The sequence below is a fragment of the Hippichthys cyanospilos genome, chromosome 9, assembly GCF_059441005.1.
Source record: "Hippichthys cyanospilos isolate Australia breed blue-spotted pipefish chromosome 9, RoL_Hcya_1.0, whole genome shotgun sequence".
NCBI classification, from domain to species: Eukaryota; Metazoa; Chordata; class Actinopteri; order Syngnathiformes; family Syngnathidae; genus Hippichthys; species Hippichthys cyanospilos.
In genome coordinates this window covers 4,804,003-4,824,651 of record NC_142377.1, presented here as the reverse complement: position 1 = coordinate 4,824,651, position 20,649 = coordinate 4,804,003, and the positions used below count along the sequence as shown (strand labels likewise).

Here is a 20,649-nt window from a genome sequence, read left to right as displayed (position 1 = left end):
TTCTGACTTCCAGTTTTCTCTTTTTCTTCTGCCAATCGATAGATTACGCAATCCCATGACACAGTTCCTCTGACTATAGCATTTTCAGCCGCTCTTTCGGCTAAATACATTAACATTAATTTTACTGCGCACCAAAGCAGCAATTGGCAGCGCATTTCAGCCACACTAGGCACATCAGCCACACTAGGCACATACACAATGAGGAAACTGGTCGCCGTTGTCTCACTTTGATACAAGACAGTCTTATTCTTTTCGCCGCAAGGCCGCACTAGTTTCGCTTTGAAAAGTTCTTTTCTAGGACGGGCTATTCCTTAAAGATACTATCATGTATCAATTTAAGCTTTCAGTCATGAAATTATTCAAGGTTAAGTCGCGCTCGCAACGTTTTGGGAAGAAAACGTCTATAAAACCGACTTCTATTTTTCGGAACCGTGGATTCAAATACTCGTTTTTACGCAATATCTGTTAATCGGGTCCCATCTTGGGGTGCCACATGACTGATCTGCTCTTACCGCAGTCCTGTCAGCTATCTGAGGACAACTAACAGTCCTGACCGACTCTCCAATTAAAGGGTTAAGACGTCCCGTTAGTCCAGCACAGCTCTAACGCTGTATCGCCAGGCGACGGACATCTGCGTAAGCCGGTGTCGAGGAGGATACGTTCTGGTGCTCACAGCCTTTAAGTTTTTAAGCGTCTACCCATCTTACTTTAATCCGCCGACTCGTCGAGTAACCGTTGAGACGAGAAGGTAGAAAAATTACGCAAATTATATATGGCTGCTCCTCACTCTAAAAGATCATTTGCACTTGTTAAGACCAGAATAGGGTTTAGCAGTCTTATACGACCACTCGGGTACGTTTGTTTTAACTTCAACCAACTCTGAGTAACTAAACTTTAATCAAGAATGGCACTGCCGATGTAAAGGCAATATAATTATTTCACTTACAAAAGACTAGGAGGTTCTCTAATTTTGGTCTATAAAAATGACAGAGATAGAATAAAGAATGAAATTTTGAAGTATTTATTTAGCGAAAGCAAAGCGAATAATTATTCACAGTATCAAAAAGTACATGGCTGGGCCTACCATGCCCTCTTAATACATAATACACAAAAACACATTCAATACATTTTGTCTTTCAGCTAATAAATGATTAAGATAAAACTTCGTCCAAGGCTATGAAAAACCATGCACAAAAACAAGTATAATGAAATAAAGATTTTAAAACATAATGAAAGGAGTGGAAAGTTTCTAAAAAGTCTAATACCAATTTTGAAAGAGGATCAAAGTGATCAGTTTCAATCCTCCTACATTGCGAATTAATGACATTATTAGTTGGGCTATCGGATGGATTTAGAATTTAGAATGACTTCCTTACCGGTTTGCTGCTTGAAATCCTCCGAAGGCTAACAACGTCGCAAGAATTTAAAAAGTGTCCAATTCTGAGAGTGACAGAGTCCTACTCCGACTTGGTGGTTTACACCCGAAGCCTGGAGAGGATCCTCACGCTTTTGGCAGGCAAAGGCAAAAAGGAAGCTACGAGTCTTGGGTGTTGGCCTTTTTATAGGACCTCAATCCCATGACTCGATGTACGCGTAATGGAACATACTTTGAACGATCTTAACCTTAAATGGAGGACTTTGAACGATCTTAGCCTTAATGAACGATCTTAGCCTTAAATGGAGGAAGTGAAAGTGTCACTGTGACACTTTGAGCACTTTTAATCGAACGATCGGACATGACTAATATCAACTCAAGGCCAGGCAGCAGCCTTTCCACCAAGAATAAGCATACATGGGCATTTGTTCCTCTTTTGGTATGCTGACCTGGCAGCTCAGTGTCTGTGCTGGCCGTTTAGTAACTTTCCACTTGAACACACGAACATTCCGATATGATTCAGCTGTATCTTGATCAAAGATACAGTTTAAAATGGTAATAACAAGTTGCATATTTCAAATCAGGCTAAAAAAGGCAATAACATATCATATGTGCACATTTACAGAATAAACATGAACATAGGTCTTAACATTTGTGATCAATTGACACTTTTTCCAATGGCAGTTACAGAGTAATATTGAGCATGACTTATTGCTAAAAGCTTGCTTTGATCTTATGGCCTCACAATGTGTCTACATTGTGAGTTGACTTCATGGACTTCTTTAATGTTGGTTGTCTTCAGAGATGATTTGGTGTCTGCTGTTTATGATATATTTATTTAATATATTTATATTATATTCATTTATTTGTTTTATTCCAGTCGAGGTCAATTCTGACTGGTATCTTAAGCCAATAATTTACATGATAATTTTACATCAATTTGGCTCAATGTTACATCAACATGGCGCATTATTCCATCACATCGCTGCACTACCTGCGTTCACCACTATGTGTCGCCATTGCCCTCATCACATGACAGTGCATACGTATATACAGAAATGGGATATCCAGTCATTTTCTGTTCGACTAATATTTCTGACCCACTTGCCAAAAAGAGAAAACATTAAAAACCCTCATAGTGATATCTGATATCTGGTTCCACATTAAGTTTGAAGGCAATTGTTGAGAACATGTGAGAAGACGGAGAACTAACTACAAGTAGTAGACTTACAGTGGTACCTCAACTTACGAAATTAATTTGTTCCGGTAGTAATTTCATATCATGAATCGTTCAAGTAGAGCAACTATTTACATGGGAATAGCCTAATCCATTCCAAGCCCCCCGAAATGCTCCTAAACCCTTTCATGAAAATTATTAAATAATAGAAACGCTTAAAAAACGGTAATAAATACATACTATGACTATCCAAATATATTACCAGAAACACCTTTATTGTCAATGGATCATGACAATGAAATTTGAGGTGCTACTCCATGGTGGTGTCTATTTAGAAAAGCAAAAAAAAAAAAAAAAAACCCAAAAGATACGCTCTATAAAATACAGCAATTTACAGTGATGTACAGTATGTACAATATATGCATGGGATAAAATAAGATAGAGATAAGTAAGGTGAAGTATAAAATGCTAGTTTACAAATAAAATACTAAAATGCTTGGATTGAGGAAGAATAATACCACATATCATATAAAGAATAAAAAAACGTTAAATTAATCATATTAATTGTTGTAGTTGACAATATGAATGCAGTTCACTTGTTTGCCTTGAGATAGTGCTGGTGTATTGGTGATGAGTGCAGAGAGGGACACCCTTTTAAGACGTTTAATGTGTACATTTTTATTTTACATTTCCAGTTATCCAGGAATCATTTACAAGTCCACAGGAGCAATAATATTGACATTTTGTTTGTATTATTTTGAGCACGTAAGTTTACATGCTACCTGTGTGATGTCAATGCTTAAATGCTAGTGAAGTGCTAGTGAAGTGCTAACAACGCTAACGTCAGACGTGACAGCCCAAATTGGTATGTTACATATGTGTTTTTATGTGAATATGTACAATCTTAACCGTAGATAAGAGCTACTTCATTGGTCCTGAGTAACACGAAGGGCAACCAGTTTATATGAAGACACCAATCATGGTAATGATTTTTCACAATATAGTAGAACTCCTCTACAACGAAATAATATTTGTAGCCAGAAATTTTTCACAACAGGGGACTTTCTCCTAGAGCAAATCTATGTCTCAGACGAAAATATAAAAAATTGGATGTGTAATCTAGAATCTGATTGAAGTTAAAAACAAAACCATCCAACTTTTAAAAAAGAAAAAAAAAAAGAAAGAAATTGACAAATCTACAGTAAGCATTCATGTTCATCCATTTACATCAATTTGTTGCATACAGGTTATGTCTTTTACTTTGCTTGATCCATATTTCAACTTTATTACTTTTATCCTGTGTTGGCTTGGTTTAACCTCGTCGTGGCTCCACACATCAAAGTGATGTCCAGGTGGAACTGATTTTGTGCAACGCTATCTTCCAGAATTTTCTTTACGACCGGACAACACGTGGGACAAACTATTGCTTATAGAATTTTGCCAGTAAAAACACCTTTGTGATTGTATGCCTTGTATGCCTTCTCTTTTCATGTCTTGGGAAAGCCACTCCGAGTATAGTATACAGTACAGTGCTGCAAAACGTGTGCAGGCGCGTCAAGTATAAACCAAGCTAGAGTTTTCACTCAGGCTTGTTTTCACCGTAGTGAATTTCAGCGCAAGGCAAATGCAAAAACATTTCATATTGTGCTAGGGGGGATTTTTCCTTGTATGAGGATGTAAGAAAGAGGATTTTTTTTCACAATGGGGGATATTTTTGCACGTGCAAGTTTCGTTGTAGAGGAGTTTTACTGTAATTAAGGAACAGCTGTAGTAAATATGTGAATTAAGTGTAATATGTAATGTAAATGGAATACATCTGTAGTTGTTATTAATAGAAAAGAAATTAATAGAAAATCACCAACTTTGGTCTCTTCAACTGTGAGGAAAACGTGCTATTCCCTGCGCCACCGAGCCGCCCCCCAGCATATTAATAAATTATATAAATGTATCACAAACTGTCACAAATATGGTAGACATCACACGTTATGATAATTATTACATTACGTCACAGTCATGTTGGCGCGAGTGCTGGTGTCTTGTGTCTCATATTATATGCCTACAACCTCGCCTTTCATGTATTGACTTTTCTCCATTTTCTCTTGAGACAATATTTTTGCACCAAGGCATTTCGTAAGCTGAATTTTTTGTAACAAGAAGCATTGGTAAGTTGAAGTACCACTGTATATTTTTTTTTGTTTGTTTTATTTTCATGAATGGCACAAATATGGCGCAGGGAGTGGCAGACCATACATTTGCGTGAAGGTGTGTAACACCAATTGTTGGGAATTTTCCAGACACACACAAGCTGGCATATTTAAAAAAGGGTGGTTTGCCTCATTTCAGGCGTGACCACTGTTGACTTGACTTCCAATCAAAGTAAATATCAAAGATGAGAAACAACATAGAATTTTAAAAAAAAATGTAGGTTTCACAAAATGAAAGATTGTATTGCCAATAATATTGCCTCTCCTCCTTTTCTGTTGCCATGATTAAAAAGATGCTTTAAAAAGAAATGTAGATTTGACAATATTTCTGGGTGTCTTGGAAGTTATTCATTTCATTTTTTTTTTTATGAGAAATATTTATTTTGTTTTCATATGGTTCAGTTTTAGCCTGACATTTTGATACCGTTTCATCACAAAAAGTGAGGTTCTACTGTTTGTGATGTATCAAATGTGTAGCTGATACAACTGTGCTAAAATTTGACAAATGCCACAAAACTTCGGGAAATATGCCTAAGAAAATGCACAGAATTTGGCGGCGTTACAATTTTTATGCATGATGTCCACAAATCTCGCAAGAAAATTCATACATTACAAATTTTGGGAGGAAGCACCACCAAACAAGGCGAGGGTGACCTATGGTGAATACGGGGCCACAAGAAAAATAAAAGTAAAAACAAATGTGCATGGCTGGGTGTCGGCCTATGTTCCATCCCACAATTTAGGGTGAGCAGCCAAATACACCTTAAACAATGTAAATTGGGTTATGGATCACTCTGATTGGCTGTTAGCTAGCAAATGAAAATTAGTGCATGAGATAGAATTACAGCATGAGATGCTCTGCAAAAGCAAAGCAAGGGCAAATAAAATTACCGTAAGTATCGAGTAAATCCAGCTCAGCAAAATATTTTTACTTTGACTTCAGCCTGCCTGTTTTATGAGGGTTGAGCAAGGTTCTCAACCTGTGTGCATTTTTTTTTTCCATAAAAAGCTGAGGGTGGATGATATGACTTTTGGTAGACAGTATGTGCATGTACAGTTTCTATGACTACCAGGCCACTTTTTTACCCCAGTCCGCCCCTGCACACAGGAAAGTTGGGGTGTGGATTTGAGTTCCAAACCTGAGAACAAACTTTGACAAATATCATTAGTAAACCACAGGTGTTTTTGCTTACTACTCTCTAAAAGTTTGAGGAAGCTTACTTTGGAAACTGAGCCCTTTGGAATATAGATGCATAATGCTACAGATCAAAAGCAAACCCTATGCTATCTCATTATTTAAAAGGAACTAAAGCAAAATCTGTTGATAATGCGTCTACTGCTTTTAACTTTTGTCCGAGACACACACACACACACACACATGTTCCCTCCAGGTGCAGCCTCTCTGGTCATGGATGTGTGCTTTTTGATGGTTGGTCCGATAAAAGAGTTTGGCTGGTGGGGTTGTGGGTTTCAGCGCCCGACCGCATCGCCAAGTGCCGTGTGGCGGAAATGAGGCTCATTATTTCAATGTGTAGACACACTTTGTGCCCTCCTGCCCCAGGACTAGACCATCTATCCATTAAAGGAAATCACTTTGAAAGGCCTTGTCTTCCCTTAGCCACACACAAACTCACGCGCACACAAACACGCAGTAACACGCCATGATGCATGGTCACCATTACTATACTGATGCACAAAAACTTTTTGACTGCTCAACTGTTTAATGTGTACAGATAGAACTTTGGGGTGAGTGCACAAAACAAAAAAAAATAAAATTACTATTACTTTATGAAAACGCTGTGAAGATCATCTTTTTTGTGTCATGTACACAGATTTTAACCTCTGACAGGTGATAGCCATTGGCCACCCGTGGCTGTTATTAAATATCATTACACGGTTGTCAGCTTTGGTCTTGGGTGTGACACTACAGCTTTTTGACCAATTGGAGCCAATTGATGACCTTAGAGCAGGGATTCTCAGAATTGCTGGGTGCAGGGACCCATTACAGGCGAGCAATTTTTCCAAAGGAAAAGTAATTGACTAGCACATGTACCCTGAATGAAAAAAAGGGCCCTATTTTTGAGAAGAAAACAATTCCAAAAACCTATTACTTTTTTTTAAAGAAGTAAAAAAGGTCTACTGAAACATGAGACGAGAGCAAAAATATGTACTGCAATTTTATGAAAGTAGATTGCAATTTCTTTTAAGTATTTTCCCAAAGAAAATAGATATTGTAGATTTTGCCAAATTAAAAGGTTGTAAACTTGCAGGAATAGGGATGTATTTTGTCAAGATAACAGATATTATAAAAATGTAACAACATAGGAGTCTTTATATACCAAATTAATTTGAATAAGACTTTATTCTTGTAATGTTAAACCTTTCACTCTTGAAGTGATGCCTTTAGTCTGTGACAGAAACAGGATTATAGTCTCTAAAAATTTGAACAAAAAATGATTCCTTTTTCATTATGCCTCATAGTTTTTTCAACCGTTTTGATGCAGAGATGTCAATTTTTAAAATATGTTTTAAGTCAAGTTCATTTGCATAGCACTGAATCACTGCAGTCTCAAAGGGCTTTACAGGTGAAAAAGAAGTCATAGAGAACATCATTAATACACAACAGCATCCCCTAAACAAAGCTCCCAGAAGGGGAAGGAAAAACTCAAAAAACCCATCTGGGGAAAATAAGAAACCGTCAGAAGGGGCCACAGGTGGGAGGAGCCCCCTAACAGGATCATCAGGTTGCACAAGATGCCAAGTGCTAAAAATAACACACTGTGCCATATTAGGCAGGAAGCGTCCAGTGCAAAGATGCCTTGACAGCAGGCGAGGCCATCGGGTAAGAGGTCTGGCCTACTGGGTCCTTGCTCACAAAAGAGCCGCAGAGGAAGTGGTCCAACTCAAAACACATATTGGTCGATTAGCGCAGGTCCACATGACAACGTTCAATATATCCTGGTTTTACTCATGAAAATATTGTATTAATTAGTAAATTACATATTTATAACTATTATTTGTGTTTTTACATGTATTGTTTAGTATTTATAATGTTATTTACAGCGCTAGAAACAAAGTTGAGTTGAGATATATGTGACCATATATCGCATTTGCAATTACATCAAAACTTTTCATTGGCCCGAAGGGAAGGTATAGGCAGTCGTGTAATAGGTTCACTGTTACTGTTTCATTGGTGCCTAGGGCCCTATATTTCAGTAGGCACTTTTTTAAAACGATGCAACGTAATTCATTGCACATCCCCCCCAAGTGTAGGGTCCAGGTACCCCAGTGTTTGTCTTGTGGATTAAACATAAGAGCACAATATTGCATCGTTGTATGGATGTCACAGCCTGTAGGGACATACCGATGTGGCTCCGGTGCGACGACGCGCTGCTCAGTTGTCCCCAAAGAGACAACATACACACGGTCAGCAGCAACACCTTTCTGCACACTCCCCGCAGGTCTCGCTCCTTCATTCTGAAATAACAAAAAAAAAGAGTGGTCACTTTGGTCAACTATTCTGCAAGACACTGCTGATTGTGAACACACTTGGATGAGTATGGGTGGCATCCGCTGGAGTGCTTTTGTGTCAACAATTCAAGATACCGCAATGCTTTGATTTACTGCAAAAACACACACACACACAACAACCTGAAGTCAGCCAAAGAAAAATCCGCTTCCTTGCTATTTTCTCTGCCTGACATGCATGCCAAGTCATAGTCGACAACTTGGTGCCCTCAAATGAGCACGCCAGTAGACTATCTCAAAGGAAGATGCATTGTCGATTTAAAATGACTTATGAAAAGACCAAAAACATTGAAAAAAAAAATGGAAACACGTCAGGCTTCGGGCAATCGGTAGGGGTCACCGATCACAGGCCAAACAAACATGAACAACTATTTGCACGCGCAACTAAGGACAATTTAGTGTCCAATATGCCTACCATTCATTTTGGGAATGTGGGAGGAAACCGAAGCAAACAGAGAAAAGCCACACAGGCAGGGGGAGAGCGTACAAACTCCATACAGGAAGGCTGGAACCAGACGCGAACCCACGACCTCAGCATGTGAGGCAGTCCTGCTAAACAGTTTGTCACCATGCCGCCTGTGTGTTTTCAGCAATTATGTTTATTTTTTTAACAGAAGTCAATCAAAAAAATGAATTACAAAAGCTGTAAATTTCAAGGGAAATACATGGCACAAACGAAAATGCGAATGAGCTAAACGTACACAGGGCAGCACTATATAACATGATGAAGATAAGAACTTGTATTACCTAGCATGTTATCCACAGTCCCAAGTTGTTGGAGCTGGTTGCTGGTTTGGTCTGTATGTTTGGTGTTGGACAAAATGTTGATAATTGTGTTCCAAAGTAAAGGTAGATGTTTATGTTTATGTCATATTGTGATTCAAAGGAGTGATAGTCTAATGTCATACAAAACAAATCTGAGATGATTACAAATCGAAAGGCTGAAATTCGGATCATTTGAAGGGCTTCTGTTTTCAAAAACAACCAATCCAATACAAAAAATGACTTTTGATTAATTTGGTGATTGATTAGATGTTGATTGCATTTTTAATATAGTGACTCAAAGAACTTGATTTTTTGTTGCCTTTTCACTTACAACAATAACTATAGTATATGAATTACAGGCAGAATATTTAATAATATTTTATAATATGTTATCATGATTTATCTTATTTAAACCAAGGAATTATTGTGTTGTATTAAGTTGTTTAAAAACATTGCATTTCTACTCTGTCAAAACAGAATATGAGCAGCACATTTGAGGTGCCCCTGGCGCTACCCAGGAGGTCTTCAAGTGTTCTCAGTCTCAGTCATCTTTGGATGGCAGTGCTCTCCACCTCCAAGTGAGAGGCCCATTGAGAGCTCCACACAAGCGCTCCAATCAGTGGCTAATCTTGCTGCCAACACCACTGCCCCGCTGGACTCTCCCTTCTCTCTCGTGTGAGAATCAAATCAAAGCTCTGACTTTGAACTGTGTTCCAGTGCTACAATTCAAATTAGTCAGTGCATGTTTTTTTTTTTTTTTTTTTTTTGTGCGTGAAATTAACTCCCCGCTTCCCTTGCAAGCATTGGCGAATGAGCGCATGGTATGTTCTTATTTATTAATTTAATTTTGCCTCGGCTGCCTTTGTACTGACTGCCAGGGACTCTTCATTTGGAGTACGATGAGAGAGGTGATGCATTTTACAGTGGGAGTTAGAATCAGAGAGGCTGGAACACCACCACTGCATTCCTGAGGGTAGATATTAGAGACTTTTGTAATTTGAGATTTATGGTTGTTCTCGTAGTGATGTTAACTCTCTATACACATGTCATAAATACAAGGTTGCAAAATGCAGATTGCATTTGAGTAAATGTGCACAGGGAGTAATGCATGAACATAGAAAGCATATACTGTAAGTGTAAGGCATAAGATGATGTACAAATAATAGGAGAACTATACATTGGAAACTGCTGTCCTTTATCCTTTGCCAATCATTGGTTCATCAAAGCTAAGTAGGTTTTGCTAATCATATTGCAGTAATGCATGTCCTACCTTGAACTCAGAAGTGGATTAGGTCACTTAAGTCCCTACGCCGAAATGCACTGACTTCCACAGATGATGACTGTACATAAAACACCATGCATTGGTACATTGGTATTGCAGCACTTTGTTTTGGCAGATAAAAGTCAATTCTTGAAAATAACAGCTTCAAGCAAAAGACTGTTTGTTTACTGTCGATTTAACGACTATTAAACATAAAACAAAGAACATTTCAGTTGCATATTTAAAACAACTGGATAGCTTTGCTACAAAAAAGGCATTCGACTGAATGCTAACATACAATGCAAAACGCCATAGACGGGCTAACAAATACATAATGTTTCAGTATTGTAACTATTTAAGACAGGGGTTCTCAACCCTATTGGAGCCAGAGTCCCCTTTTAAAAAGCAAACTTTCCAAGGACACTCTTACAAATGTTTACGGAAACAGAGCAAAAAATATATATTAGCCAGACATAAGCGCCCTTTTTATTCACCAACAGATTCAATTTGACAACAAGTATATTGTTACTTTTCAGCAATACTGAAGGTAAGAAAATAAAAATTGAAAATTGCACGCCTCCTTATTAACAAACCAGGTCAATTTCCTCCAAATAGGTACCTGCCAATTATTTGGTCAAAAACGGCATTATAAAATAATATGTCGCTGTCGTGTTGCCGGCTTCATCAGCAAGTAATTGAAGATTGCTTGAAAATTATTACATTTATATTAAATTGGTTGAATTGATTGAAGAATCATGAATACTTTCACAATTTAATAAAAAATAAAATGAAATGAACACACACACACACACACACACACACACACATATATATATATATATATATATATATATATATATATATATATATATATATATATATATATATATATATATATATATATATATATACCAAAGTAATAAAGGTAAACTACGTTCATTTAACACATGCATGGTTGGATTCATTTCTACTTTCAGCTCAGACATTTATTACCACTTGACAAAGCCAAACATTGGAAATTAAAACTGCCATGCATATTTTTAGTTAGAGCCCAAACGAGAATTAAATCCATGTTGAGTGCAGTTGTGTTCAGGTGGCCTGACGGGTACGCTTATTAGAGAAACGATTCCGGCAGACGGACGAGGCGCCGAGACCAGGTGGCTCATCTAAAAAAAAAACAATAAAAAAAACTCATTTAATGATACTTTTCCTCTAGCCTGTGAGCTGTTTGTCATCTCTGCAATTAATTAAGCCAGCGTTTGATCCAATTACACTTCAGCACACAGTCATATAAAAGACACAATGTCATAGACTATATGAAAACTCTCAGTGACAATTTAGTTAAACACACAACAAAAAGTTTAAAGCAGTACGGTTTGTCCATGATCAGATGTGCGGCATCAAGAGCACTCTGAATAATACACTCCAAAACTAAGCCTAGACCCTGCAACCACTTGATAATCATTTGAATTGGCACATTTAAAAAAAACAAAAAGTGATAAAAACGAAACAGGACACTATAAAACAGTGGTCACCAAACTACGGCCCGCAGGCCGGATACGGCCCGTCAGCACATTTGGCCCGGCCCTCTGAACAATCCCTGAGACGCTATCGGATTTTTTTTCCTTTTTGGCCTCCAGAAAAAAAATCCTAGGCCCGGCCCCGTCAAAGAGAGAACGGAATAATGGCGAAAAGGTTAAGTAAGAGAAAAATTGATTCAGAATGCAGGGTATTTAACCTGCAGTGGACAAACGATTATTTTTTTGTTCAATCCAAAGAAAAGGCTATTCGTCTCATCTGTCAAGAGACGGTGGCGGTATTCAAAGAATACAATCTTCGCCGACACTATGAATCCCGTCACAAAGACAAGTACGGTAGCTTGCAAGGCCAAATACGAGCAGACAAACTCTCGAAGCTAAAAAGTGGACTACTATCTCAGCAGAATACATTTGTACGCCAAACTCAGCTGAACCAGGCATCCGTTCGGGCCAGCTTTCGGGTTGCTAAACTGATAGCAAGCAGCGGTAAGCCTTTCACTGACGGAGAGTTTGTGAAGAAATGTATGGATGCTGTCGCGGAGGAGGTGTGTCCCGAGAAGAAAGATGTATTTAATGCCGTAAGTCTGTCGGCGAGTACAATCACCAGACGCGTTGAAGAAATCGGCAGTAATGTATATGCCCAGCTGCAGCAGAAGACGAAAGAATTTGACTTTTTTTCATTAGCACTGGATGAGAGCACGGATTTGCTAGACACAGCGCAAACTGCTCATTTTTATTCGTGGAATTAGCGCAAACTTTGAGATATGCGAAGAGCTGGCAGCCCTCCAAAGTCTCAAAGGGACTACAACGGGAGAGGATATTTTTGACAAAGTGTGCCAAACCATGGAGAAGTTGGACCTGGACTGGTCAAAGCTAGCTAGCATCACGACTGACGGGGCTCCTAGCATGGTGGGCGAAACTGTCAAGATTGACAGATGAACATTTGCATCAGTGCTTGAGACTGTCTGTAACTAGAATGGAACCTGATATTCAACTTCTCACCAGCCAGATGCAGGCCCACAGTTCACACTAATGAACATACATAGGTAAGCTCACTTTTCTGACTTGAGTCATTCTGAGCATAAACAAATATAATCATAATAAAATCTACTGGGATAAAATCCATCTTTAAAACCATACTGGTGGTGAAATGTATTGTGCTGTGTAGGTGCACTTAGTTCAGTTTCTCAACCTGCTTCCTTTGTGGTTTTCACAGGCAAGTTGATGAGAGAGCTGCAAACAGCGGTGCTCTGACAACTGAGCTGAACTTTTATCTGTTAAGATTGTGCATGGCACAACAGAAAGTTAATGTTCCATGGCTTTTTTTTCTATGTAGAACCCAGAGAGAGTTATTTAGTTATTATTTATTTCCTGTTTTTTCTGTGAAGAACTCAGAGAGGGTTATTTAGTTATTATTTATTTCATTAATAGTGTTATTATTTGTTTCCTTACTTTTTTTCTGTAAAGAACCTGGAAAGGGTTATTTGGTTATGTGTGGCTTTCTGGAAAACAATACAATTTTAAGCTCCCTGCGATCGTCACACTTTTTCTGTTACAAACTGACACTGGCCCCCCATCAGAGAAGGGAAAAGTTATGTGGCCCTCACAGGAAAAAGTTTGGGGACCCCTGCTATAAAACATAAATATTTTTAGCTAGCTTTTTTGATAACGTAACATGCGCAGGAGTTTCCAATTGCAAACATACTTAGTTAAATAAACAGTAGAAAACGCAAATATATAAAAATCAAATTTGAAAAATGTATAATAAAAAAAATACAAAAATAATAAAGCACCAATTTGAAACACAATTCTGAAACAAAAAAAATATGCTGAAATTATGTTTTCGTAATATCATTCAGTGTTGGGCAAGTTACTTCAAAACTGTAATGGATTATTTGTTACTCATTAGTGTCATTTCAAATAATTAGTTACATTACAATATTACTGTATTTGAAATGTAAGGCATTACACCATTACTGCATGACTTTTATATTACTCTCACCAACACAACTAGCAATATGGATAATCTGTATTATGTTGTAAACTTTTAAAGACAAGTAAAAAAAAAATGTTTTTTGTTTTTTAATCCCTTTATTACTTAGGTTCACAGCATAGTGATGCATTGTTTATGCTGTAGGCAGTAACAGTTAGCGCATTTAAAATTTCAATGTTAATATTCAAATTTAAGTTCAGTTGGCTAAATTCAGTGGGGTTTAAGTTAGCAGCTAGCCTAAATCATCGTTATTGGAATTAACATTTTGTTTAACATGGGTTTTGTATGCTTCATCTTGATACACATTGACCACATCTATTTTCATTATAGACCAATTATTAATAGCAATTGTATAGTGAAAATGTATCATTATTGCAGTGAGTTGCGACAGGAAACTCACTGAGAAGGTTTTAAAATGCTGGCGAATCCACTGTGGAAAGCAGCTTATCCTCAACATACGAGATACTCCGTCACAAGTGTTCTAACCTCTTGAGGTCGAAGAGACATCCCTGAGCAAGAGAACGATCATTTTGGCCTGCTTTGTTTTATCCCCACTCTCGATGCTCTGCGTGTTTTCTTTTCGCTAACATCACCTTACTATGGCACAGCTCTAAATGTTTTGTCAAATTACTGGTGCTATTTGGCGGAGTGGAGTCAAGCACAAAGAGCACCTAAATAGTATATTCTTCTTGTCTTTGTCTCTGACAAAGTGAAAGTAAGTGAAGGTATGAAAGTGTGAAAGTGACCAAAGTATGTCCATCTTGTGTATGTATTGTCCATGTTCAACTTGTCGTTTATCTCTTCTGTAGTGGGTACTAATAACAGAAAGTAAACATTTCCCTCTGGACTTTTCTGCTCCGATCTCGCTGTGTTTTTGGCAAATTTGGGGGAAAAAAAAGTCAAACTAAAAAAACATTTTCAGGTTAAAATGCATTGTAATGCATTGTGTTACTCTCCTTTGCACCGAATAAAATATTACTATTTTTATGTGTGCGATACATAACACTAACGTGTTATAGCACAAAGTGATGAATTACAGTAATTACATTACTTTGTAAAGCATTACTCCCGACACTAATATCATGACATTATTATTATTAATAATCAATGGTATCCACTCCAGTTGTGAAGCCACCGATCATTTTGATAACGTATTGCAATAATTAGGAAACATACTGATATCAATATGCAAACTTTATTTTTATTTTATTAACACTGCCAGTGAGCAGGTTGAAGCCTCTTTTTAGGAAAATAGTTGAGATTTTGTTCTTTGTCACCTGTACTTTCAAAGTTTTGCTCATAAGTCAACATAGAACAGGAAAGGGAAATCCCTGAAATGTTTCTCACTATGTTGGAAGTGTATAACCCAAAACGTTGTAAATGCTCGAGTCACTATTCAAAGTGAGCCAATGCCACGCTCTGCTCGTATGATACTTTACAAGCTTTAGGTCAATGATGTGAATCAGATGCGATATGAATAATTTGAAAAAAGCACAATTAGCTCTGGTTTTATGACCCGTGCCAAGGTTTTATTGTGGCCGCTCCATAATTGTGCTCCCATTTCACAATCTCTTTCTATTTTCAATTTATGCTTTGTAAATGTATGTTTTATGTCGCCGGTTGTTCCTCCGAATGCATTTTATGTCTTGTAAAAAAAAAAAAAGGAAAAAAAAGAAAAAAAAAAACATTTGCCATCCTTGTTATAAGCAAGCCCTGTATTGTTATTTTTTCCACTTAAGCCACTTAAGTTATTTTGGGATAACGAGCTGGCGCTGAAAGGGCTTGGTGGAATTTGTCGGGGGCGAAGAAGCCTGGTTTGATCCTGACCTCTTTTGTTATTTGTGACTCATGCAGTTACTCATTAAGTCTTATCCTAGTGGCAGCTATGGCAATAATACACTTAAGAAGAATTACAGCCAGATATTTGTGTAAAAATATAAATATTTTTTTTCATACACTTGTGAAGGTAGTAGTGTTATAACTCTTTTACTTAAGTGAAAATGTACAGACTATGAAATGTAATATGCACAAAATTAAAAAGCCCATTGATGCACGATTACAGCGGCCAACGTCTATAAATGAATTTTCTGCATAGCAACCTCCTTTGTGGACTTTTTTCTCTTTCTGCCATGTAGATCATGCGCCTCACCTGCGGAGAGTTTAAAGGGAATGAGCGGAGCGGCCTTTTGATCATGTTTTTTGTGTTCATATCTACAAAGGCACATATGTCCTTTTCTCACAAGTCTGTTTATAAAAATACCAAGAAAAGAAAACCTTCCACCCATTTAGACTACACAATGCACTACAGGTTCACTACTCACAAAATAAGGTCCAGACTATTTCAAGTTTAGGTTAGGAATATTTTGAAAACGAGAACTTGTTGTTTTGAGGCATGATCTAAAAACAACAAATAGATAATGGTTGCATGCACATGTGAGTTCTACATACATATTGGCCAAAAGCGGGTTTGGGAATTGTTTCCTGTTAATGTTGAGTTTGAGGTTGACTATGGCCGTGGGGCAAAAAATTATGTTTATGTTTACTTTTTATCTAAACGTCGTCGCGCTACTTTGCTGCGGAGACGACAGGAGGATGAAACGCGGCGACGCCTCGGGCCGAGCCGTTCCTCCTTGACGCTGACAACCCGTAACACCGTCACGCAAAATGCGTGACATCACAGCAGACTCGCTGACTGATCTGACTTTAATGTGTGCCTTATGGCCAGCAGGAGCTATACTGTACATGCGCTTTAGTTGTGTGGGCAAATTAGTGATATGCGATATTGCACGGCTTGGTATTGATCCAACCCAAACTAAACTCCGGGCTGGTAATGCTGATACGACACTTTTTTAAAACATTGCGAGATCTGGTATTGATCTCATAGCAAAAGCATATGAGGCCAACGTCACTGGCACCGATATTTGACATACTTGGAAAAAATGCTGATACTATGCAAACTATGCATGTCAGGACCACTGTAAACACAAATCCCTTGTGATGAAAAAGTAATATTTAGAATGCATCGAGTTGCAGATTTGTTTAAACCAATTTTGCTTGAATAATGCTTTTTGGCATCGATCTGAAAGCAAGTTCATACAGACCGAGTATCAATGATAAATATTCAACACATTTCTTGGTTACAGTATGCTAGAATTAGGGCCCTATTTTTCAAAACAGGTGCACAACCTGCAATCATTTGCTCCTCAAAATTAGAAAGTTACTTCTCAAATGAAATTGGTCATTAACTAAACTGCTTTTAAAATGAAAAAAAAAAAAAAAAAAGATTTTTCAAGTCCTGTCCAATAGTGTAAGATTTGATATAAGCATACCTTATATATAAAGCCAGTACCGTAAAAACGGCTAATATCACTGCATTTTATTCATTATGCAGTATTTGGTGTCAGGTGGTTTGGTGGAGCAGTGGTTAGCACATTCACCTCACAGTTCAGGGACCCAAATTCAAATCCACCTCCCTCCAGCCTTCCTGTGTGCAGTTTGCATGTTCTCCCTGGGCATGCCTGGGTTCTTCTTCCCAAACTCCAAAAACATGCATGGCAGGTGTCTTGGACATACTGACTTGTCTTTAGATGTGATTGGGTGTGTGAATGTTTATTCGTCTCTGTGTGCTCTGCAATTGGCTGGCAACGAATTCAGCATGTCCTCTTACTGCCCGAAGTCAACTGGGATAGGTACCACCAAGCCTGTGACCCTTGTGAGGATAACCGGCTCTAAGAAATGAATGGATATTTGGTCTCAATTAGATACCAAGGTAATACATACTGAATGACACAAGACTAATGATGCAAGATTTTGCATCAATCTGATACTGATATGTGTGTGTGTTTATATTTGTTGTTTTGAGTCACTTTGTGTCACGTTATTGAGGTAGTCGTACCATGTTTAGTGTGAGAAACATGAAGAGCAAGTACTGTATGAAAGGACTGTGCTGCAAAAAGATCAATAAAGTTGAATAGATTCCACCTTGCAAATTCACTTGTCAATAAGTCCAATAGTTGAATAAGGTTAATATGAAATGGAAAGTGTACTTTAGTTTGTGCGCTTACTTGCAACACTTAGGTATTCAATTCAGTTCATTGACCTTGAGGTTAAATCGTGACGGTTTATAAAATCAATTTGTCGTTGCGTTGAAAACATTTTTCATCATGAGGAGTGTTTGCTATCGCCTGGCCTGAGGGATGTATGCATTTGTGTGTGTATGTGTGTGTGTGTGTGTGTGTGCATGCATGAGTGTGTTTGAGCGTCGATATGTGTGCATACTGTACGTGAGTGGGTATATTTTGAAAAACCCCAATTCATTTAATATTGAACGTCTGGCTGCACACCAGTGTAAAAAGAAACCTACTGGGCACTCTTTCAATTCCTCAGCTTAGCAGCTAGGCACATTGAATTCTTCCACAGTCATGCAGTAGCCATCAAAATAAAATGAAACAGAACTGTACCATGTATTTGTAACTGACATCTTTTGTGTGATGAGTGATTAGCATTTGGATTGCTTTATCATAAACCAACCAAAATCAGAGTGGATTGTATTCATAAGTGGTGACTTGACTAAGCAAGAATTTGGGAAACTTAACCTTCCTAACTAGCAGCAATATGGCAATTAATCAGCAACTCTTCATAAGGTTCATAAGCTGTTCTGAGGCCTCTCCTAACTAAATTTTACTGTCAAACAGTACAAAAAAAGGATTACACATTACACACACTATAGCTGCTTATCATCACAAGGGTCGCTGGTCCCAGCTGCCTACGGGCCGTTGACTGGGGACACCCTGAACTGGCTGCCAGCCAATCGTAGGGCACATAGGGACAATCAATTCCAATCAATCACACCTAAGGACAATTTAAAGCGTCCGATGCACATATCATGCATGTTTTTGGAATGCGGAAGGAAACCTCGAGAGAACCCTCGCGGGCACACGGAGAACAGAAGAGAACAGGAGAACAGCCGCCAAGAATTAGGCAATACTTGGTTAAAATAACAACAGAATGTGATTCGTCTTAAGAAGATTTGTCTTAAGATGACACTGTTATTCATTTAAAACCCTCACAATCGAGAATAGTTAGGACATGGAACTGAACCGAAGAACTTTGGCCCATGAAAGGGTGGTCGGGGTGGAACCACCACAGCTTCTCAAACAAAAATCTTGAACAACATGATCAAATAGCTATGTTTACAGAAGTAACATAAAAAGAACCTCTGTAAACATAGCAAATTGGTTATGAGGATTTCAGCATCTGTGCTGTTTTCTGTAATGATGTTGTACTCTTAAGAGATTGTGCAGCAAGCATGTAAAGGGAGTGCGCAGTTACATTTTCAGCCACACGTAACAGTAGAGATTTCCTTAACGAAGCAGCTTTAATCAATGGGACCCTCAGACTGTGGTTGAGGGCCGCATGCGGACCACTAGTCATATGCAGATGGCGCACACTTACAGGATGCTTTGCCTTCACAATGTATTGTGTGCAGAACGTGGTGTTAAATGTCATAATTTTGACAGTCTGGCCAGAACAAGCAAATGTTGTAAATCATTGATAACATTGCAAGACTGCTCATTTACTGTAATGGTTAAATGCCAAAACCCATTTCCAGCAATGACCTAATTGGATTGGTTCTGCTATTAGTTCTTCCCATTTTAAATTGGCAACCAAAAATTGACATTGAAAAACATAAAATAATTAGCCACATTTCCAATTTGTCTTTGCCAAATGAGAATGGAAAGTCCAGTTGGTACATGGACTCCATTGCAACAAAACAAGTAAATTCCAAAGTGGAATGTTGACATTCCAGCAGGTTGAATGCAATTTCTGTGCTGGAACACGAGGTCTGTCATGCTGCCCGCACTCAGTACCCACCGCCCACCCACACCACTTTCCCTCTGGCCTTCTTGCGATGATGCACAGGGACAGCTTTCTGATCCATGCTGTGTTCTACCGTGTGTCCGGTGGCATGGACCATGCTGAGGGGTCAGCGAGTGATTCAAGTAGACCTTACTCCACGGAGAAAAGGGAGATTTAAAAAAAAAGAAGACATGGGGCGGGGGACGGAATCTAGCTAGCGAAGTGTGTCAGAGCACTCCAGCAACACGCACAAAAAATGAGCTCTGCATCCCCACTCCCCCCGGGGTTTCTCCCTCCAATAGGTCTGAACCTAATATTGGCTCATAGAGCTAAATGCTTGGGCTTTTCTGCTCAGCCACCATGGATGTAGCACAGTATCAAGCCAGTCCAACAGGGGAGTGCAAGCGTGAAGACCCTAACACCTCCTCCAGAGCCCTGAACTCCTGCCTACAGTACTTAGATTCAATGCGGCTGCAACTCCAATGGGAAGTGGCAAGTCGCATGGCCTCAGATTTTGGCCTTTTTTTGAACTAAAAATGTTTCTAATGCCTTACAATTGTACAATCATCGTAGTCATCTATGTGCAGAGTGAAATTGGACTTGATTGTAAGTTCAATACAAAGATTGGCATGCTGTTTATGCACTTAGCGACGGTACGAATGTCAAAGTGAATGTCTGTCATTAGCTGTCTCTCCATCTGTCTGGCAAGTAGTCAAGGGTTTAGTCTACTTTTTGCTCAAAGTCAGCTTGTCGCGACCCTCAACACGATAAGATGTATGGAAAATGCAAACACACACGGACATGCAATTAAGAGAAGAGTACGTTTTTGTTTTGCAATGTTTCATTTTCCATGCATGTACAACAGCTTTGTAATTGCATACAAACCTGCTGCCAAGTAAGCCATATGCCACCCTTTTAATTAGGCAGCAAATTACACGTGCTATTCCCT

The 20,649-nt window shown here is 38.5% G+C and overlaps 1 protein-coding gene across 3 annotated transcripts in view; it reads right to left on the bottom strand.

Annotated features, from left to right (window-relative positions):
• The window catches only part of tafa3a (TAFA chemokine like family member 3a), a 156,429-nt gene that overhangs the window by 60,438 nt on the left and 75,342 nt on the right, over nucleotides 1-20,649 (bottom strand). For 2 of the 3 annotated variants that reach the window (XM_088422871.1, XM_088422869.1), the window contains one exon: nucleotides 8,121-8,233. In XM_088422871.1, the coding sequence (XP_088278997.1) occupies nucleotides 8,121-8,232 (112 nt within the window). In that variant the 5' untranslated portion in view covers nucleotide 8,233. Of the gene's footprint in view, nucleotides 1-8,120; nucleotides 8,234-10,319; nucleotides 10,714-20,649 lie in introns of those variants that run through there. The other variant, XM_088422872.1, reaches the window with a different exon arrangement.